The sequence below is a fragment of the Propithecus coquereli genome, unplaced genomic scaffold (genome assembly GCF_000956105.1).
Source record: "Propithecus coquereli isolate 6110/MARCELLA unplaced genomic scaffold, Pcoq_1.0 Scaffold438, whole genome shotgun sequence".
Classification (NCBI taxonomy): domain Eukaryota; kingdom Metazoa; phylum Chordata; class Mammalia; order Primates; family Indriidae; genus Propithecus; species Propithecus coquereli.
In genome coordinates this window covers 1,194,939-1,216,677 of record NW_012150152.1, presented here as the reverse complement: position 1 = coordinate 1,216,677, position 21,739 = coordinate 1,194,939, and the positions used below count along the sequence as shown (strand labels likewise).

At 59.0% G+C, this 21,739-nt stretch overlaps 1 protein-coding gene across 3 annotated transcripts; it reads right to left on the bottom strand.

The window, feature by feature from the left end:
* Positions 1-1,589: 1,589 nt before the first annotated feature.
* Positions 1,590-18,204, bottom strand: PDE4C (phosphodiesterase 4C, cAMP-specific). Of its 3 annotated transcripts, none has more exons than XM_012653989.1 (15): positions 18,079-18,204; positions 9,187-9,378; positions 8,593-8,629; positions 8,432-8,505; positions 8,180-8,232; positions 7,701-7,813; positions 7,527-7,620; positions 6,662-6,825; positions 6,394-6,492; positions 5,819-5,983; positions 5,635-5,734; positions 4,861-5,015; positions 2,819-2,941; positions 2,440-2,622; positions 1,590-1,955 (listed from the first exon to the last, which is right to left on the bottom strand). In XM_012653989.1, the coding sequence occupies exons 2-15, from the start codon at positions 9,216-9,218 to the stop codon at positions 1,623-1,625; spliced, it is 1,725 nt and encodes a 574-aa protein (XP_012509443.1). In that variant the 5' UTR covers positions 9,219-9,378; positions 18,079-18,204; the 3' UTR covers positions 1,590-1,622. The 3 variants fall into 3 exon arrangements, with proteins under 3 accessions (XP_012509443.1, XP_012509440.1, XP_012509442.1); XM_012653986.1 differs by lacking the exon at positions 18,079-18,204 and adding an exon at positions 12,284-12,444; XM_012653988.1 differs by lacking the exons at positions 8,180-8,232; positions 18,079-18,204 and adding an exon at positions 12,284-12,489.
* Positions 18,205-21,739: the final 3,535 nt, after the last annotated feature.

Here is a 21,739-nt window from a genome sequence, read left to right as displayed (position 1 = left end):
ATGGGGGACATAATGAGCATTCTTACAGACACATGGAGAAAACAACCAGAGAGAAAAAAGTCAAAACTCAGAAGGCAGACACCTAAGGGTGTGTTTCCAACAGAATTTTATTTCTTTCTGTATACGTTTCCATTATTTCCAAATTCTCTACAGCGACCAGGTATTACTTTGTTAAGTAAGGGGATTGGAGTTAAAAAAAAATCCAAATAAAAATTCCCTAAAGCTCTACCATTCAAAAGTCTGCAAGGAAATGCACCAAGTTCGCGCCCCCAGATGGCTTCTAGTTCTCCCTCACTGCGGAATGTCATCGTTAACCGTGGCGATGCATAATGGGCGCTATGATATTGACGGCTGAAGGCAGCTGCTCTGGAAGCCAGGGCAGCCGTGCTGACACGCGGATCACACACGGATTTTCAGGCACCCGAGAAGAAGGCAAGGGGAGGCGGGGATCGAACTCGGGGCTTGAGCGCTGGGCTGGACCCCACCCCACTCCTGCCGCCAGGGGGCGCCACTGGCTAATAGTCTGCCTTGAGCTGGCAAGAGGACCCCTCTGCGCCTCAGTTCCCCCCAGGAAAGGGGCAGGACACTAATTTGGGGTAATCAGGTGTCTTAAGACCTGAAGGGTTGATTTAACCCCAGAGAAATGCTCAATGCCCCAAATTTCTGAGATATTCCACTTCCCAACCAGAGTTTATCCAAGTATGAGGCTCGAAGAGGGGAAACTGAGGCCCAGAAGGGATTATGACGCTTGCAAGAAAGCGTCAGGGGCCTCCCTCCCTCCAGAGGGAGTCCGAGGCAGCTTCGGGAAGGAAGAGACACAGAGATCTGCCCCGGGGGAAATTTTGTGCTTTTGTTGTTGCTCCACAAGAGGAACAACACGTGGGAGACCTGACAGCGGGTCCCGAGGCAGAGCGAGCAGGGGACACATACGTCCACAGACACAGAGGACAGAAAATACAGCGACGTAAAGCAACGGCCAGTGCACAGGCTAAATCAGTGTCGGGGACGTCCCTGACGCAGAGCCCCCTTTCCCACCCTGCCCCGGTCAGTTCTAGATCCTGAATTAGGTCTGCGCGAGCTCTGGTGCTGAAAAGCCCCATCTGCGGCCTGCTATCTTGCAGCAGGCTGCCTGCTAGCGGAGGACGGCGAGGCGCCTTCCGGGGGGCTCTCCTTGGAGCTGGCTCCCCACGCCCTCAGGACGGCCCCAGAGGCATGGAGCAGGCACAGGCCTGGCACACAGTAGACGCCCAATAAATATCTGATAAAGAATGAAAGAATTAAGTGATGCATGTGACCTAAGAGTGACCACTGGAGAAGGTGGACAGGGGCCACCTTGAAGGCAGAGACCTCTCCCCTTCATGCCAGGGACAGAAGTCCAGGGGGGAGGTCCCAAGGGTGCTACAAGAAGCTGCCCCCAGCCCAGCACCTTAGAGAGCTCTGTCAGCCAAGCCTGGGGTCAGAGTGGACACCAGCCAGGTGTCTCCAATTAGACCCTGAGACCTATCTATAACTAAAAGCTTAGTGGTCCCCGTCAATGGGTGGGGAAGCGAAGCAGGGGTCACCTGGCACCTCTTCCTGGAAAGTCCATGCACTAGGGGCCATTTGGTGCCAAAGGGCTTGCCCTAAGTCCTGTGGTTGTCCAGAGGTAGGTCACTGGGGTTTTGGCTGGCTTCAGGGGACAGGAGCTTAGTGTCAGGTGACTCTGAGGCCTTCCTGTCTAACGTTGCCTCCTCTTTCTCCTCCTCTTCCTCCGCCTCCTCCAGAGTCAGCTCAAACTGGAATCTGTCAGGGCCACCCCGCTCAGGGCTGGTGAGGTCCGGGGGGCTTCGGGGGATCTTGCTCTGGTACCATTCGCGGTTGTCTTCCAGCGTGTCCAGCAGGTCCTGTGCGTCTGGGTGTACCAGGTCAGCCCAAGTCTCCCACAGCGGGTGGGCAATGTAGTCGATGAAACCCACCTGTGGGCGGTGGGGCAGGCATGCAGTGAGTCCCGGTGAACCCGCAGCCAATCCAGCCTCCACATCTTTGGCCGAGTTGTTCCCTCTGCCTGGAATGCCATTTCCCAACTCCTACTCATGCTTCAAAACCCTCTTCAAATAACCCTTCCTCTAGGAGGCCTCCCTTGCCCCTTCTTGGCTCCTCGAACCCCAGCCCTGACACCACAGGGCTGAATGTGTGTGTCCTCGAGACTGGGAGCCCCTCCAGCGTGTCCCACGTCACCCAGAACACACATTTCCGAACCCCGGGAGTGCAAGTCCCTCTCCCTACAGTCCAGAGAGAACGGGTCCCAGGTCTAACTTGGCACAGCCCAGCGCAGACTGCGCCATGAGGGCGCACCCCCTTGCTGGCCAGCCCAGGTCACAGGGGGCTTTTGGGGTGGCTCAGTCCCTCTTTCCCCTCCCCGTCCCAGTGCCTGCCGCCCCGGCCTCGCCACCTGCGGACCTGGGACTTCTCCACCGAGGCCGTGTGCTTGTCGCACATGGGGCTGATGTCCAGGCCTGACTCACGCTCGCGGTCACCCTGCTGGAAGAACTCGGCCATGATGCGGCCTGTCCACTGGCGGTACAGGGGCAGCGGCTTGGTGGGGTTGCTGAGGTCCGCGCAGTGCAGCAGGCTCTGCAGGACCTGGGGAGAGCAAGGCTCGGGAGGGCGCCGGCCCGGCCGGCGGCCCCGACCTGCCACGGACACCCCCGTCTTACAGGGGCATCGAGGCCTGGGGAGGGAAGAAGTAGCTAAGGCATAGGCATGTGCCTCCTGCCATTTCTTCAAACTCGGTATACAGTCGGCACTTCATAAATGCAGGTAAATGAGAGCTGCACACCTGGATGCGGTCCGAGTAGTTGTCCAGTAGAAGGACACCGAGGCTTGTCACCCTCTTGGTCTCCACCATGGTCTTAAGGTCAGCCAGGAGGTTCATGTGTTTGGACATGTCTGTGGCCAGCACCTGGGGACAGGCAACGGAAGGTGACAGGCACACAGGCGCAGGGACTCTGTCCGCACTGCCCCTCGCTCCCCGCTCCCACATGCCGCACGCGCTCAGACCCTCAGCCCTCAGAGCCTCAGCGTCCCGGTCCGTGAAATGCGACAGGAGTCACTGCGCACCCGCTCTCGGGAGGGCTCAGTCAGCAGTCCCTTCTGCGAGGGGGCTGGGCTCCGCCACGGCTCGGCAGACCTGCGCCCGAGCCGGCGAACACAGAGACGGGGGCGCGGACAGAGGGGCTCTGGGGCTTTATCTAGAGCCCACGGGAGCCACAGCAGAGTTCACAGCTGGGGAGGGACCTGACTTCCGTGTGGCTGTCGTGGGCTCCAGAGTGCTATTAATATTTCCAGCCATTTGGAGCAAAGTTCGGCTCTGGACACAGATGTTTAAGAACCCATGTGGGGCCGGGCGTGGTGGCTCACGCCTGTAATCCCAGCACTCTGGGAGGCCAAGGCGGGAGTGATCGCTTGAGGTCCAGAGTTCGAGACCAGCCTGAGCAAGAGCGAGACCCCCGTCTCTACTAAAAATACAAAGAAATTGACCAAACAACTAAAAATAGAAAAATTAGCCGGGCATGGTGGCGCATGCCTGTAGTCCCAGCTACTCGGGAGGCTGAGGTGGGAGGATCGCTTGAGCCCAGGAGTTTGAGGTTGCTGTGAGCTAGGCTGACGCCACGGCACTCTAGCCCGGGCAAAAGAGTGAGACTCTGTCTCAAAAAAAAAAAAAATAAAAACCCATGTGGGGCCAGGCATTGTGGTTCACGCCTGTGATCCCAGCACTCGGGGAGGCCAAGGCGGGAGGATCGCTTGAGGTCCAGAGTTCGAGACCAGCCTGAGCAAGAGCAAGACCCCGTCTCTACTAAAAATAGAAAAATTAGCCGGGCATGGTGGCGTACATCTGTAGTCCCAGCTACTCAGGAAGCTGAGGCAGGAGGATCACTTGAGCCCAGGAGTTGAAGGTTGCTGTGAGGTAGGGTGACCTCATGGCACTCTAGCCTGGGTGACAGAGCAAGACTCTGTCTCAAAAAATAAAAAAATAAGAAATCAAAATAAAAGTAAAAACCCATGTGGACCCAGCCCAGCCAGGAGGGACCCAAATGTGGCCCAGAGGCCTCTCTGAAAATCAGACAAAAGTCTCAAAACTTCTCCCCAAACCTCTCCTCTGTCCCCAATACTATTCAAAGCCCCGACTCCCCACTGCTGAACTTTTAGCTCTTCCTCACGCCACAGTTTGGTTTCCTCTGAGCCCTCCCCACATGCTGTTCCCTCTCCAGGGAACACTCCTCCCCTTTTGCAGCCCCCTCATCTTGCACGCGCTGGCTTCAGCGCTGCCTGCTCAGCAAGCCCTGCCTGACCTCCCCGTGGGGTCTGGGCTCCCACAGCGCCTTGAACTCGCCCCACCGCGGCTCTGCCGGCTGGGCCGTCATCACCTGCATGTCCGTCTCGCCCCCAGACCACGAATCTCCCAAAGGCAAAAAGTGTCTTGGGCATCAGCCCAGACCAAGCACACAGTAAGTGCTCAATAGATGCTTCTCACATGAGTGAATGAGGCACAAGACCCCAAAACCTACTGATGTCCCCCTACCTGAAAAAGAAAATCAAACAGAAAGATGTGCTTAATTTAAGGCTTAGAAAAAGTCGTACCTGGAACCCTAGAAACTCGGTTGCCAGGTGGCCTCTGTGCCCATCGCAGCCAGGACCTCCCCTGCCCAGGGCTCAGGTAGTCACTGTCCCATTTTACAGAAGAGGAAGCTCAGGCTCAGAGTGGGGACGTGCCTGGGGCCGGCTTAACCGCCAGCCACCCTGCGGTGTGCAGGGAATGAGGACGTCCCCGTCCTCGCCTCCCCGCCCCCTCCCAGGCCCCAGTGGCCTTGGTGGCCTCACCATGTCGATGACCATCTTGCGCAGGCTCTGCCGCTGGCGCTTGGTGAGGTTCCGGAAGATGTCACAGTTCTCTGCCTGCAATAGCTTGAAGCCCACCGCCAGGTGGTGGTTCTCCAGCACCGACGCGTCATTGTACATCAGGGCCAGCTCCGAGTCTGTGGGGGAAGCCAAGAGCCTCAAGTCCTGCCCGCCCAACCCGTGTCCCCCAAATGCAGCTTTTGGGAATCCTTGGCGAACTCCTACCCATGCGTTGAAGGCCCTATCATAATGCGCCCTCCTCCAAGAAGCCACCCATGTCCCAGGGTTGGGGGTGTCTGTGTTCAGCTGTGCCTATGCAAGACTGAGGACGCTTCCTAGGGACGACCATGGCAGGAGACAGTGCGTGCTGAGTGTTGGCTGAATGAATAAGTGACACTTCCTCTCACTGCACTCTAGGGCTGAGCGAGGGTGCTTCACTCTCACCCCCAGCACTCCGGTGCTTGTACACAAAAGGCGCCCAATAATTGCTTATCGACTGAGTTTTTCAGACTCCTGGAAGGATTCTAAACTTTCAGATCTTGGTGTACCCAGATCAGTTCTGGCACAGCTTGCTATTCTCTCACTTATTGAGCACCTACTGTGTACCGGGCTCGCTCTGAGCACCTGAAGGGGGGGAAGTCTCTCACCACCATTTCGCAGATGGGGAGACTAGGCTCAGGGCAGAGACTGGGCCGGCCTGAGGTCACATGGGGGACAGGGCGGAGGCAGGGCCCCGTGCGCCCCACCCTGACTCACCGGTGTTAATCAGAAACTGGTTGGAGACGCCGGGGTGGTCCACGTCGTGGATGGCACTTGCAAAGATGGCGGCCAGGATTTCCAGGTCTGTGAACACAGCCTGAGCGGGCCGGGGCAGGACAGGTGAGGGCCGGGCTCTCCGCACCCCGCACCCGCCCCGCTGCCCGCGGCTGTCACACGGTACCTCGAGGGCGGGTGTAGCCAACAGTACGTGTGTGGACTGGGCCACGTCAGCAGCATGTAGGCTGTTGTGATAGGCCACGTCGGCGTGGTAGTGACCCTCCAGGGTCAGCAGGTAGGTGACCAGCGTGTCTGCTGGGATCTGGAATGTCTTGAGCAGATCCCGCTCCTGGTCCATCACAGGCCCCTGGTCAGGGCCTTGGCCTTGGGGCTGCAGCACACACTGTTCTACTGCTTCTCTCTTCTGAACCCCCATCCACCTCTCAAATGCCTCCTCCTCTGGAATGATCTCCCTGCTCTCCTGATCTTCCCTCAGTCCTGACCCCACAGGACTGGGGGTGTCTTTGTCCAGCTGTTCTCTCCAGACTGGGTCTCTTCAGGGCCAGGCCCAGGGCTGAGGCTTGTTGACAGCGGACTGGTTAACCTAGCAAACTCCTATTCATCCTTCAATACCCTGCTCAAATTATCCCATTCAGGAGTGTTGGACAGAATGTGAAAAATGAGTATTCCTGAGGTCTTGGGGTAGGAAGGGGTAGAGGAAACCCCAGGTAGATTGGAAGCCAAAGGCAGGGGAGGTACCTGAAAGATGCTGAATATGATGGCTGTGAGGGGCCGGTTCCCACTTAGCTCTGCCACCTTGAACACATCAAGCCCCCACTTGTTGGTGTCTTCCAGCTCCTAAAATGTGAAGGGCTGGAGCTCAACCCCAGCCCAACTCCCACGGACTTTGGAGCCTCGACCCCCACCAGGTCCCACACCGAGCCCCAGTACACAGGTGGGCAAACTGAGGCCCGAGACAGGACATCCACACAGAGCCCAGGTCTCAGCATTGTGGTTGGGGACGCACCTTGGCCAGTTGCCCCTCCTGGTCAGTCTGGACCCCAAAGCGCGGGACGGTGGCTGAGGAGAGGCTGGCGCTGTGGCGGGGCCCGTGCAAGCCGCTGATCTGGGACATGGGCCGTGCAGGCTCCTCGGCGGCCGCCCTGGGCAACTCCACCTCAGTCTGCTGGTCTACAGGGCGGGGTGAGGCTCAGAGCAGCTTGCTTGCGGGGTCGTCCTGCCTGGCCCCGGGACCAACCTATCTTCCTTTTTACACGGCACAGTTAAGCTCAGAGTTAAGTCCCTGTCTGGCCTGTAGCTTCCTGTCCTCTGTGCATGGCTGACTCAGTGAGCCCTTCTGCTAGGCATGGCTCTCGGGCACCTGGGACACAAGAGCATTTTCCCCCAGACAGCCTAGTGTCCTTTCCATCCCCCACACTGGTGTCTGGTTCCATCGCCTCCTTGGCAAACTTCTACCCATGCTTCAAAACCTTAGCTTTAATGTCCTCTCCTCCTGGAAGTTTTCCTGTTCCCTCTTCTGATCCAGCCTTGACCCATGGGGCTAAGGGTATCTATGTTTGGCTCTGTCTCCCCAAGACTCAAACGCCCCCTCCTCTGGGATGACCTCCTTGCTCTCTTTCTGATTCCCTCAGTCCTGACTCCACAGGACGGGGGTGTCTTTGTCTAGCTGTTCTCTCCAGACTGGGTCTTTTCAGAGTCAGGCCCAGGGCAGAGGCTTGTTGACAATGAGCTGTTTAATCTAGTGAACTCCTATTCGTCCTTCAATATCCTGCTCACATTATCCCATTATCGGCTCTGTAATAGAAGTCTTTCTTTCTCTCCCTTCTTACTACTTCCATGATGTTGCCCAGGTAGTGACACACACGGCTCACCCAGGAAGGTCCGGGAGATGTACTCGGACACCTGGTTCCCAGAGCGGCTGGTTTCAGAGAGGTGGGTCAACTCCCGGTTCAGCATCCGCTTGAACTGGGGAAGGCAGGAGGTGGGGCGGTGAGGACGGGGGCGCCGTGCGCAGAGGCAGGCGACCTGGGCTGCGCAGCCCTCACCTTGTTGGAGGCCATCTCGCCCACCGAGTGCCGGGTCTGCAGTGTCTCCAGCTGATCCAGACACCAGTCCAGCTCGTCCAGGGTCTCCAGTGCCAGCTTCTGCTCCGGGTCCTCTGGGAGTCGAGCTGGTCAGGGCCTGCCCCACCCCCACTCGGGGACCCTGTGCCCTTCGTGCTCTGTTTCTGCACCTGGACCCTGAAACCTTTCCCACTGGGGCCAATTGGGACCCCGGGACCCAAGTTCCAGATCTGTCCCCAAGTGGCTGTTGTGCGGCCATGGGCGGGTCTCCGCCTCTCTCTGGGCCAGCCAGAGCCTTCCCATTGGCAAGATGGGCGTGGTGGACTCAGTCCCTGGGGCATTCTGGGGGGAGGCAGGCCACAGTCAGCTGCAGCCTGAGGACTCAAGGACAGTCTCCACCAATACAGAAGGGAAGGTGACAACTGTCCCTCAGTGGGGGAGGGGAGGAATAGGTGCAGTACCTGTAGGTGCAGGGGGCTGGCTGCTGGACGTAGGGTTCCCGACCGATGCCTGCCTGTGGTACAGTAGGCTCAGGGGTGGCCCACCCCACCCACCTGGCCCCACCACCAAGTTCCCTGGGTCTCACCTGACACACCAACCTGAAGGCGCCAGAGCCCCAGCCCAGCTTGTCACCCCCTTTTCGGCCAGGCCCTGCCTCTGCCCTGCCCACTTTGTCCCTGCCGGCCCTGTACCCACCCCCGCCCTCTGCCTACTTGGCTGCCCCACAGCCTTGCAGGTGGGCAAGGGCCGCCACGTTGCTCCGAACCGTCCGCAGACTGGCCAAGACCTGTGGGGAATGAGGCGGTCAGTGGTGGGAAGGGGATGTCGGTTCCACCTGCACAGCTCAAGGGGGTTGGTAAGGGCGGGCACCCACCTGGGCAAAGGGTGTGACAATCATGTCTTCTCCGTGTCTGCAGGGAGATGGACCATCAGGGAGAGTGGCCAGGAGAGTGCTTGCATATTCCCATCTTCCAGCTTTTACCCACACTGTGCCCTCAGCTGAGGGCGTGCTCTCCCGGTACCCTCCTGGTCCTTGGGCTCCCCTCAGCAACTCTCCCTGAGAGCTACCATGGTCCCTCCGACCAATCACTCGCTTTATCTGCATCTCATAAATGGCAGAACCATCCTAGGGATAGTAGGGATCTTAGTAGAATCAGGACAGAAACTATTATATTCCCCTTTTCATTATGGCTACCAGGAAGCTCAAATCAATGTGTTTCTTCAGTTGCTGCTAATTGGCCTTAATGTTTTTGGATTCCTACCCCCACCTCACCCCAGCATAAGACCAAGCACAGAAGATCACCTGATATCATTCGCAGCACACACATTGAATAAATGAGCTGCCTGTAGCAAACTCCTACTTAAACTTTAAAACCTAGCTCAAATGGCCACTTGAAGGAGTTTGATGAATAGAAAAACAAAGGAAGGACAGAGGGTCAAGGTGTCATCCCATCAGCCCCAAACTCACAGGTCGCTGGCTGTGGAGGAGTTCCGGGACATGGCCTTGGGCGAGAGTTCATAGTCGCTGTCCGAGCGGTACAGGAAGGACTCGCGCCGCTGGCTGTGCGGGGCAGGAGCCTGGATGACCCGGCCCAGGCCAGGCCCAGTCTGAGGGTCCAGGGTGCTTCTCCCGCCCGGGAGCCCATTTTCCAGGTCAAAGCTGAAGGCAGAGGAGGCGTGGTCAGAGACAAGGGTGCCGGCAGGTGCGCGCCCAGCTGTGGCTTGCACCTGTCCTGTCGCCTTCTCCCTGGGGCTGTGCCGTGGTCCTGCGATTGTTTCCAGTTTGTCCATCTGCCCCACGGCCGTACCCTCCCTGGGACTCTGCACCTCTCGCGCGCTGGTTCCCACATCTGTACCCCGGAGTCCCTCCCCACCGGGGTCACTCTGGACTCTAGGACCTGAGTTCCAGATCTTCCCCAAAGTGGCTGTGTGACCACAGACAGGTATCCCCCTTTCGCTGGACCTCAGGCATCCTGTCTCTGAGATGGGCGAGGTGTGGCCCATCCCAGGACTCTCTTAGGGGGTCACAATGGAACGTCCGAGGACTGCGATTGGGCGCCCGTATTACAAAGGGGTAAACTGAGATCTTGCTCGCATGGCGGACACGGGGACTGGAAGCAGTTTCTTGGGCTCTTCCACCTGGACGGGGGTCAGGGCCGGCCTAGCTCTCTCGGGCTCCTCACTGCTCAGAGAGGTCCCACGGCAGCCAGCTTGGCCACACCTCTGGGGACACCTGGCCCCGCCCCCGGCCATCCAGGCCCCGCCCCGCGCCGGGGCCGCGGGCCACACCTCCAGCTCGCCTCCGCCCCCGCCTCCGCCCGGGCCTCCCCACTCTCCTCTTCCGTCTGCTCTCGCCCACCTCCGGCAGATTTCGGCCCAGCTCGGTCAAGTACGACCGGGTCTCGGTCCGATCTGACCTCTCGGAGTTGGACGTGGTCCTGCAGTCGGTCGGGAGAGTTCGGTCAGACTCGGCCGAGTCCGACTGCGCTCGGGACAGTTCGGAGAAGGCCGAGCTTGCGCGCTTGCCTCAGTCCGGCAGCGCTCGGTCTGCTTCGAGCAAGTCCGGGTAGCGCTCGGGTCGGGATCGGGCATATTCGGCTGAGTCCGGCTGCACTCGGGTAGGTTCGGGCGTCTTTCGGCTCCGGGGTGCAGTTCCGAGGCTCCGAGAGTTCCCGCCGGGAGCGCGGAGGGGGCGGGGTTTCCTTGACCCTTCCCTGCCCCGCGGCGGCGGCGGCGGCGGATCCCCCAAACCGCCCTACCAGAGGGAGGCCTGCGGGCGGCGCTCCCCGCCCTCCCCTGGCCTCTCCCCAAAGGCTCTAGGAAAGCGCGCCCGTGGACAAATAGGGAAACTGTGGCCAGGAGCGGCGGCAGGGTGTTCGAGGCCCGATTCCGGGCGCGGAGGTTGTTAGGCTTGTTCCAGCTGGGAACCCGAAAAGCATGCATAGGACAGAATGTGGTTAATGCAAAACTGAGGCTTGTAAAACAATAGCCGCAGGAGTCTGGAGAGTCCCGGGACCTTGTAGACCTAACCGACAGCTGCAGCCGGCATTCCTCCCCGTCCCGGATAGAGACGACGCTTATCCCTCCCTAGCTCCCCTGATAAGGGCGGCGCCAGAGCTGAAGGATGGGCGTGACTGGGGCAGGGGTCCCAGGAGCTGGTTGTTTGCGAAAGAATTAATTACAGACGGCTGTTCTGGCCCACTTACTGCCCTCCAAAAAACCCTCTATAAAACCCAAGGCTCTCCCCTTTTCTCTCGTGGACGGTCTTTGGCCTCCACCCATTGCACCCAGATGCTCAAAATAAACAGCGTTTTGCTACACGTGCGGCTTCCTGTGTCTCTCTCGCTCTGGACCTAACAGAGGGTTAAGGGGTGAGCCTGGATTTTCTTGGGGCGGGAGAAGGAGCGGAGGCTGTTTTTCCTCCTGCTCTAAACTTAGCCGGGAGCGGCGGGTCAGGCCTTGGTTCCATGACGCGAGCTGCGCGGGGCTGCGGCTGCCCATCAGCCGGAAGGGGAAACTGAGGCATGGAGCCTCAAAGGCTTCATGCCTCGGATCTGGGTTCAGGTCCCGCGTGCGGCAGACCCGCCCTCCTTTAGCGTCCCATTCTGGTACCCGGTGTGCCTCCCGACGCCGCTGCGCTCCCTATGGGGCCCACAGAAGGGACCACTCATGGCTGGCCTCTGGTGCCCTGAGGTCACTCTCCGGGACCGCCCTCCCAGGCTAAAATGGTGCTGTCAGGGTCCACGGTCGCGCCTCCCTTCCCTTCAGCTGTCACTGGCCGTGTGACCTTGCAGAAAGGACCTCCCATCTCTCCCAGCCTCTGGGTGCCAAACTGCCAAGTGGGTGCCAATTTGACGCGACCCTGTGGCCGGGTGCCAGCCACAGTCGGGGCCCACAAGCCGCACACCCGCGACCCCGGACTCACGCCCCCGCCCCCACGAGGTCGTGGCCGGGTCTCGAAGGGTGGGGATCCGAACCCGGAGCCGTGGACAGAGTCCATGGAGGATGCCACCGAACAGAGCAGCGGGACGCGGGCGCTCCGGCAGCGCGGAGCCGCTCTCAGCCCTTCTTAACTCCCAGACACTGTCCCCAAAGCCCGCATCCAATCAGGTCTTCCTCCGTGGACACCCAGGACTCGCTGTGAAGGTCTGGTCGCTGGTGCTGGGACGGGATGGTGGCGGCGGCGGCGGACGCCAGCGGAGGAATGCCCCTTCCCCTCTTCCCACCACCGGGACGCGCGGCCCGTCTGCCCCGGCGGCCAGGGTCAGGAGGAGACGTGAGCCTCAGCCCGTCCTGCTCCGCGCCGCGCAGCTGGGAAGGGACAGAGGGCCGGTCCCCTGGGCGTGTGTCCAGACGCGGGACGACAAGATAGAGATAGAAACAGAGTCACCGAGTGCGAGGGACAGAGATAGGGTAGGGGAGAGAGACCCAGAGAGGGAAGGAGGGGCATAGCATCCGTGCCCTGACGCGGGCCAGGCCCCAGCTAGCCCAGTCTGTGTCTTTCCCGCCTCCCCCACCCCCTACCGCCGCTCGGGGGACCCGCCAGGCCCTCGGTCCCGCCTCACCACAGCGGATGGGCCACGGTGAAGCGCCGCTGCAGGCGGATGCTCTGGTTCACCTGGAGCTTCCTGAAGAGCCCAGGGGAGCCACGCGGGGAGCCCCGGGGGGAGCCGGGCCCAGGGCCCGGGGCGGGCGGCGGAGGGCCCTGCATGGCCAGGACGGCTGGGAGGCTGGACCCGGCGCGGGCAGCGCGGGACCTTTTCTGGACAGCCGCGGGGGCGGGGCCCAGCGGGGAGGGGGCAGAGGGCGCAACGCCCCGCCTGGCGGCTGCACCGTTCCCTAGTAACGACCACCGGGACAAACGCGGAAACTGAGGCATGGAGTCAGATGCAACTCTCTACTCCCCCTCTTTCCCCACTGGGGCTCAGAACCTGGGTGCTATGCCACATTCCTCTGCGTGTCCCTGTTAGCGCAGCTTGCTGAGCTGTAATGGCTGAAAAGAGTTGAGATGAGGCAGCTGGTAGGGGAGGTGCTCCCGAAACTCGGCCACCCGCCCCCATTATCAGGGGGTCACTGAGGCATGGAGTTTGCCAAGGGGCTGCCCAGAGCCCACCCAAAGTTCCCAATCTTCCTCTGCCCATTTTCCAGATGGATAAACTGAGGCCCAGAGACACCAAAGGGCTGCACAGAAACCACAAACCCTTAATCCTTTGCCAGGTGGGGAAACTGAGGCTCAGATAGAAGTAGTCACAGGGACAAGTCTTTGTGGCAGGGCAGCAGGGCTCAAACCCGGCTCCATCTCTCCCAGCATTGTCCCCACATGATCCCACCTGCTCTGACATTCCCCAGGCCCTGTCTCCGGATGACTTCCCCTCTCCGCTGTCTCCGTGGACAAACATCCGCACTCCGCCCCCGCCAAGCCTTCCGTCCTGGGAAGCCTCAGCTGCCTCCCCTCGCCTCCGGCTGGACTCCTGGGAAGGGGGGCCTCTGGTGTCTGGGGGTATCCCGGAGTCTGCCAGGTGTGCTACCCTCCAAGCAGTGGAGTCAGACTGGCGCTGTCCCATTCTACAGAAGAGGAAACCGAGCCTCCTCAGGTGTCGCACAGAGGAAGGACCTGGAACATTCATGTCGCAGGCAGAGGCTCAGGTCACCTCCCAGCTGAGGCCTGACCACGCCCCTTGCTGTGGGATGAGCCCTGGCCCCGCCCCCCACCCACCCCGGGCCTTGCCCTGGGGGACCGCATCAGGTCTGGTGTCCCCAGGGAAACGGCACCCAGGTTTCTTCCAATCTTGGGGCAACCAAGATACAATCCCATTGATCAGGGCTTCCGTGGGAGAGCCCGAGCCAACCACACTAAGGCTGGAAACATGATTCTCCCATTGTACAGATGAGAAAACAGGCTCGGAGGTGGGTCACTCAGCCCAGAAAGATGGGGAGTCTCAGGGGTCCAGCCAGGAACCCCCCTCAAACCCCCACAGCCTTGCAACCAGACACCTGGTGGGAACTGGACCTTGCTGTCCCCAAGACAAAAATACCATCTGTAGCTGCTGGGGCCAGTCCTAATTATAGCCGTCCCCAGGGGACAGAGGCTGCTAGGACCGGCCTGGTGGAGACACTGGAGCCAGGGTCTAAGGAGCCTTGATGCTACTGCACTGCTGTGGGAGGGGCTTATTATGATGGTCCTATGTCCCAAGGAGAAACTGAGGCACAGAGAGGTTCAGGCCCTCCCCTGAAGTCACAGGCATAACATGGAAGGCAAGGCCAGGTGCAGGGGCTCACGCCTGTAATCCTAGCACTTTGGGAGGCCAACGCAGGAGGATCACTTGAGGCCAGGAATTCGAGACCAGCCTGGGCAACATAGCAAGACCCCGTCTCTACAAAATTAGCCAGGCCTGCTGGCGTGCGCCTGTAGTCCTAGCAACTTGGGAGGCTGAGGCAGGAGGCTCACTTGAGCCCAGGAGTTTGAGGCTGCAGTGAGCTATGATAATGTCACTACACTCCAGCCTGGGCTGAAAAATAAATAAATATTAAGAAATAAAATAAGTGGAAGGCTAAGACTGAACAAAATGACACAAACTGAATGTGTCAAAGCACCTGGCACTGAGCCAAGGGCTGTGAATGGAAAAATCATTTGATTCTCAGAGGATGTCTATAAAGTGGGGACTGCTATTCCCATTTGGAGGATGGGGAAACTGAGGCTGCTCCATGAGCGGCATGGTCATTTGCCCAAGGACACACAGCCTGGGCCAGCAGGGGGCCTCCCATCTGTGCCCCTCCCACTTAATATGCTAATTCACTTCATCAGGGCTACCCTGACAGTAATATTTACCAATAGTTTTACCATTAATGTTTCATTAATAGATTTAAATATTTTTTTTAGCAGTTCTTTTTTTTTTTTTTTTTGAGACAGAGTCTCACTCTGTTGTCCGGGCTAGAGTGAGTGCCGTGGCGTCATCCTAGCTCACAGCAACCTCACACTCCTGGGCTCAAGCGATCCTTCTGCTTCAGCCTCCCGAGTAGCTGGGACTACAGGCATGCACCATCATGCCCGGCTAATTTTTCTATATATTTTTAGTTGTCCAATTAATTTCTTTCTATTTTTAGTAGAGATGGGGTCTCGCTCTTGCTCAGGCTGGTCTCGAACTCCTGAGCTCAAACGATCCGCCCCCACCTCGGCCTCCCAGAGTGCTAGGATTACAGGCGTGAGCCACCGCGCCCGGCCTAGCAGTTCTAACAGTAATGTGTTAACTAATAGCTTTTTGGATGGAGAAACAGCCATAGCAGGGGAGGCCACAGAGCCAGGACTCAGAATTCAAAGCCTGGCCCACCTGACCCTGGGAGGCCCCAATCCCTGCTGGGTAAGGGACCAAAGCTGAAAGAGAGGCAGGCAGGAGGACCCCACTCTGGCTCTGTCCCTATGTTACTGCATGAGCTGAGGAGGTGCCCAGCAGTCTCTGGTGCCCCTAGGACACCACTGCCTTGATTTTCCCCATTTGAGTTGAGGGTCCCTTCCCTGGGCAGGCCCTTTCCTCCTCTACTGCCTGGTGACTCCAGAGAGATAAAAAATGGGTGCTTTAATGCCCGTTTTAGGCCAGGTGTGCTGGCTCGCACCTGAAATCCTAGCCTTTTGGGAGGCAGAGGCAGAAGGATGTCTTGAGCCAGGAGTTCAAGAAGAGCCTGGGCAACAGTGAGACCCCATCTCTACAAAATATACAAAAAGTAGCTGGGTGTGGTGGCACCTGCCTATAGTCTAAGCTACTCAGGAGGCTGGGGCAGGAGGATCTCTTGAGCCCAGGAATTCAAGGTTGTTATGATGGCACCACTGCACCCCAGCCTGGGCAACAGAGTGAGACTCTGTCTTAAAAAAATGCCCATTTTACAGATGATTAAACTGATATTGGGAGAGAAAAGAGACTTGCCCTAGTCCCCGGGGAAGGTTCCAGCAGAGTGAGGAGGGTGGGGGCTGAGTCACATTTGTGGATGCTCGCATATGTCAAATCATACCCTGCCCTGCTCTAGACCCTCCCATGGCTCCCCATTGCCCTCAGATTTGAATTCACACCTCCCAGAGTCTCCACCTGGCCAGTCTTGGCCTCCCGTCTCTCAGCCCACTCTTTGCTGTTCCTTGGGTCAGCCAGGCTCATTCCCACCCCCATGGCCCTTGCCTGATTGCCCCCATGAATGTTTTATTTTTTAGGTGACAGTTGGACAGTCATCCCCTCCGGAAAGCCTTCCCTGACTAGCTAGGGAAATGCTCTCAGAGCACCTTCCAGTCACGGGTACAATGTCACATTTACTGTCATGATTATTTGTCCGTGAGTCCCTCCAGCACAGGGCCAGTTCTGCCTAGCTCCCAGCTGTGCCCTCAGCACTCAGTAGGTGCTCTATAAATGCTTGCGCTATAAACAGAGAGCCTCCCCTCCCACCCTCAGCCACACTGATCTGTTTTCAGCTCCTTATACACTTGAACCTCTTGAGCCTGAGGCTTTGCACATTCTGTTCCTTCTGCTTAGAATACCCTTTCCTGCACTTAACCCTGGCTGACTTCTTTCATCTTTCAGGCTAAGCTTATATGCTACTTCTTCCAAGCAGTCCTCCCTGACCCTCACCCACATGCTAGGTTAGGAGCTCCCATAGTGACCTGACCTTTCCCCATCACAGCACGATCACCCTGGGCTGTCTCCACCTGGCCTGAGTCTGTCTCCACCATCGGCCTGTGAGCACCTCCTTGTGCATGGCTGTGCCCCACCGAGTGTGTGCCAGGTCCAGGTGCAGAACATTCATCTCACCAACGCAGGTGCTGAGACTCAGTGAGGCACCGCCACCTGCTCAATAGCACACAGCGCGTTGGCTGTGGGGCCTGGCCTGGAACCCAATTTCCTCACATCAGCACATACATGCATGGGCAGGCATGCACGCCCACATACGTATGACTGCGGTGCCCACGATGTGTAGTCCAACATGTATGTGCGTGTGCACACACTCGCAGGGACACACAGCCCACCACTCCTGCCTCCCAGAGTCACGTGGGGTATTCCTCTAGACAGGCTCACACTGCGGCTCTGTTTGTTCTTTCTTGAAAATGGAAAACCATGAGTCACCAGGACCGGTGGGGCAGGAGGGGACAGGGGGTGGGGAGGGGGGCAAGCAGCCTGCTGGGTCACCTGGGCTGTGGGGCCCATCTGCCCCAGGCACCTCCCGCGCTGCTGGAGCAGCAGGTTTGTCCATCGGGTAAGAAGCCAGTAGCCCGGCAGGTCCACGCACCGACAGCGGACAGAGTGAAGCTGCTGGGGGAGGAAGCGACTCACCCAAGGCCACCCAGCCGGCCTGGACTCAAACCTGACCTTGCTCCCCTCCAACCTCGTGAGGGCGTGGGGTCTCTGGACCCTCCTTCTTGGCCCTCCGGCCTCCACCTGGTGGCTGGAGACCCCCACGTCTGCCCCTTAGCAATCCCATGTCACCTCTCTGTGAGTGTCTTCTGTCTTATCGGCACACCCCGCCCAGTTCGCAGGGAACAGGAGCGCGGTCCCTCCTTTCTTACGTGGAAGAAACATCCTGTTCTCAGTCTCCCAGGGGCTTCCCCTCCTCTGGCAGGCTAGCAGGGCCCAGGGGGGGCGCATGGGGTGGGGATGGCAAGACAGGCCATAGAGGAGGCTCCTTCTCCCAACACTGGTGACAGCCTGCAATGGCCCCCTTAATATATGCCATATATATACGTATAAACTATAAACATAGGTAAATACGTATCATTACATATTAAGTGTATACACGCACATCTGAGCACCCCAGGGTCATCTCCATGCGTGAGGTGGCTACAGCCTCCCCGCCACTACACACGGACACCAGCGGACATTCCAGGGTCTGGAGAACCCTCGGCCGGCTGCGTCCAAGTGAGGACAGTCACACTGAGCCACACATCCTCAGGCGCCACAAGGGGAAACAGGCACGCACACAACTGCCAGTGGACACACGCACGCAAGCGTGAGCACACAGGAGCACCCCCAGACACAGCTGGTCACCCACAGAGACAGCTGTGGACACTCACACGAAGGTCCCGGTATACAACGGGCGGCAGCTGCTGGCTCTCACGCGCGCGCGCGCGCACACACACACACACACACACGCACTTCTGGACCCAATCGCGTCTGGGCACACCCGGTCACGCAGAGCGCGAGCAATCGTGACACCACCGCCGCCAGCTCCACCCCCGTGCAGAAATAGCCTTTTTACTCCAAAGCGCCGACCTCGGCCAAGCAGCAGAGACCCCCGCCCCCGGGAGGAGCGAGGACCCTCCCCGGCTCCCGCCGCCCCGCGCGTCCCTCCCCCACGCTGCGGGCGGGCCCCGCCGCCGCCCACCTACCGCCTGGGGAAGGAGAGCGGCCAGGAGCCGCCCGACTTCCCGAGCCCCGGCCGCGGGCTCCAGTCCCGCCCGCGGCTGCCCGCGGGCCTGTCCGGGTCCGAGTGGAAGCGCTGCTGGATGCGGATGGGGCGCCGGGGCTGCAGCCAGAGGTGCTTCGGGGGTCTGGCCGTGCTCTGGCGGCTGCGAGCGACACTCAGCCCGCCGCCCGTCTCGGTGCCTTCGCCGACCTGCCGGGTCTCCATGCGCCGGCGCAGGGGCGGTCCCCGAGAGCCGGCGCCCCGGAGTGTGCGCGCGCGGGTCTGGGGTGGAGGCGACAGCGAGGAACTGTCCTCGCCCAACGTGCTGGGGCCGGAGAGGGTGGAAGCAGGGGCTCAGGGTGCGCAGACACCGAGGCGCTGTCGGTGCCGGGCTGGGGCCGAAGGGCTGCGGAGGGGTGGGGGGCGCGGGGTGGAGACAGGGGTTCAGGAGACTTCCAGTGCGCGGAACGGTCTGCCGTCCCCTCTGGCGCGGGAGGGAAGGGAGCGGAGACACAGCCTTGCGGTGGGGAAGACGGAAACTGTGCTCCTGGTCGCTGCCGAGTGGAGAGCTGGGAGCCAGGGTCTCGGGAGACCCCCTAGTGCCGAGGCGCTGTCCCTCCCCTTGGTGCTGAAAGGGAAGACGGTAGATTCGGGGGTTCCGGGTGGAGGAGACCGCGAGGAGCTGTCCGCGACCCGCTGGTGCTGAAAGAAAGTTAGGGAGACAGGGCTTGGGAGCATCCCCAGACCAGGGCGCCCTCCACCCAGGAGGTGCTGAAAGCTGAGCAGCGGCGGGTCCTCAACCCTCGCCAGTGGCAGTGACAGCGGCATGAGGAGTCTAGAAGCAGAGTGGAGGGTCTGCACGAATGGCAGCCTTTCCGCCGATCTCAGGAAGGTGGGCTTAGCGGTTCAGCCCCAGATGGGGTCTCTTTGGATCGCTAAAACCCCCACCCGCGCGGGGCACGGACCTAGAAGCACAGGGAAATTGGCAGGGCTGTGGCAGGGCCCTCCCATGCCTGAGATGGGCACGCAGAGGCCACCTCTGGCCAGGCCTCCGAGCAGCCACTAGTGGGGTGGACAGAGAGGGGAAGTCAGGTCTCTCTAAGAAACATCCTAGTTCGCTTCTAAGACCCTCCCCACCCGAAGCCAGGGTGCAGCCGAGTTGGCGGTGTGCTAGCGAGGGGAAAACCCACCTTTCGTGGACGCTCAAGGCAAGCAGCAGGAGCATTCCCGAGACTCCCATGCTTTTATAGCCACAGCAGTACTCAGACCCTCAGCAGAAATGGTGGGATCTCATTCGCCCGGTGATGCCCCAGGCCCCACCTTACAGCCACGATTCCTGCCCTCGAATCCCAGGCCTGCCCCTCCCTTCCAGTTCTGGAAACTCAAGTCCCCACCCACCACGCAGTCTAGTCTCAGGGGTAATTTCCCTGGAAGTGGCAAGGAGGGTGAGAACATTTTCCATCGTGGTTAAAGCCGGCGAACAACAGCAGGGCTGGATGAATAGGTGCGGTGCAGGAGGAGGCGGGCTCCGTAGTCTCAGGTCACGCCTCGGCGGAGGCTCCCCGTGGGCTCTGGGCTGGGGCAGGGGGGCATTTGGAGCTGCCAGTGGCCACTTGGTGCAGCAGATTTGGGGGGGCAGGAAAAACCCTGATGTTTTGGAGGGCTCAGAAGCTTTCGACAGGGTATTTTCCGTGGAGACTCCCCTGGCCCCAGCCATGCCCCAGGTTGGAGAAGAGGAAACTTCGGGCCAGGAACTCAGATAGATGGAGCTCAAGCCCCGGTACCATCACATCTTACTACGTGACGCGTAGCAAGTGACTCCCGCTCCTTACGTGGGCGGCTCAGTCCCTGCCTTCCCCCCACCCCCAGCTGACCCTGGGAGACACCTTAGCCCAATGGCGAAGGACATGGCAACTGGCTGGCTCTCTCACTCCCCCTCCCAAAGCTTGTTTGCTATTCTGGAAAATGCGTGTGATGACGGTGTCCCCGACTCTTGGCATCATTGCAAGGATTGAAAGAGATGCCACACATGAAGGATCCAAACCTGGTACTGTCCTTGCCAGTTTGCCCTCTCCCCCATTCCTGCTGTCGTCCACCAACGACTAGTGTGTCTGCTTTGTAAATATCTTCCAAATGTGCCCACTCCTCCCCAGCGCGTGGCTCCCAGCCTGGTCCAGGCAGTATCTCCTGCCCAGATGCTGCCCAGACCTCCTCCTTGGCCTCTGGCTGCTTCCACACTTGCCCTGACAGCCTACTTTCCCCAACGGTAACCACAGGGAATTTTTTAAATGCCAATATGATCAACCTCCCCCCACAAAAATAACATACCATGGCTGTCCAGTGCACCCAGCGAAGTCTCGTATGGTTCTAGCCCCTGCCCGTGTCTCTGGGCTCTCCTCCCACCCTCCAGCCACACCAGTCTGTTTCCAGCTCTGCTTGAGTCCGACGCTTTGCTCCTTCTGTTCCTTCTGCTTGGAATACCCTTCCCTGCAATCCCCTGGGTTGACTTCTCTTCATCCTTTTGGCTAAGCTTAGAGAACACTCCTGCCAAGCAGTCCTCCCTGACCCTCCACCCCCCGCTGGGTCAGAGGCCTCCTCTGGGCTCCTCTGATCTTTCTTCATCACAGCACGATCACCACGTGCTGTCTCCACCTGGTATGACTCTGTCTCCGCTGTCACCCTGTGAGCACCTCCTTATCCATGGCTGGGCCCCACTATACTTCCCAGGAGGAGTTTACTTCATAAATGCTTTCTGGACAAGGTAAAGCAACATTGAGATCGATGAGCAGCTCTGCCTCTCGCGGGGCAGACCCCTTCATACCCACCTGCCTCCTTGCCTGCTTGGGGTCACGCTGTGGCTTTGCTCTGTCCCTTGAGCCTCAATGGTGAACACCACACTAGCAATGGGCTCGACCTCTCCGAGGGGCCCAAGGCAGCTTGACAGCGGTGGCAGCAATGGGGTCCCTGAGAAGCGTCTCCGGATGACACCACCACCAAGGGGGGTCACAGGGGCCAAGCCGGAATCCACTGACTCCCAGACCCGCTGGAGAGACACCAGCAAGACATGAGTGAGTTCCTGGGCATGAGACCGTACTAGGACCCTGGGGACTGTGAGTCTCTGAGATGCCCTCAGCCAGTGACCTAGATTGGCCTAGACAGCATTATCTCAGTCCTATTCTCCTCCGAGTGAATTTACATCCCTGAGCCTCAGTTTCCTCATCTGTGAAATGGGGGTGTGGGTCTCCAACCTTGGGATGACACGAATAGTGCTGGTCCACTGTAAGCATTGAAGACATATTTATTTACTAATTAACAAATGGCATGCTCATTGTCTATAGCATATGTAATATATAACACTATTTATTATAATAATATATGCTATAATGGTATTCTGTCATGAAAATATGTTTATTAAAATATAAAAATAAAGCAATAAAATGGGCCGTAAATGAATAATAACGACAGTACTAATGGCTAGCATTTTTTGCACACTCACTCCATGTAAATGCTGCTATAAGAGTCCCCCATGGGTTGGCTTGTGTGGATGTCAGGAAGCCACTCACTGCCATTATCTTCATTTAACAAGGGGAGAAAGGAAGGCTCACAAGTTACGTAAGCCGAGGCTGCCGTTGGCAAACAAATGC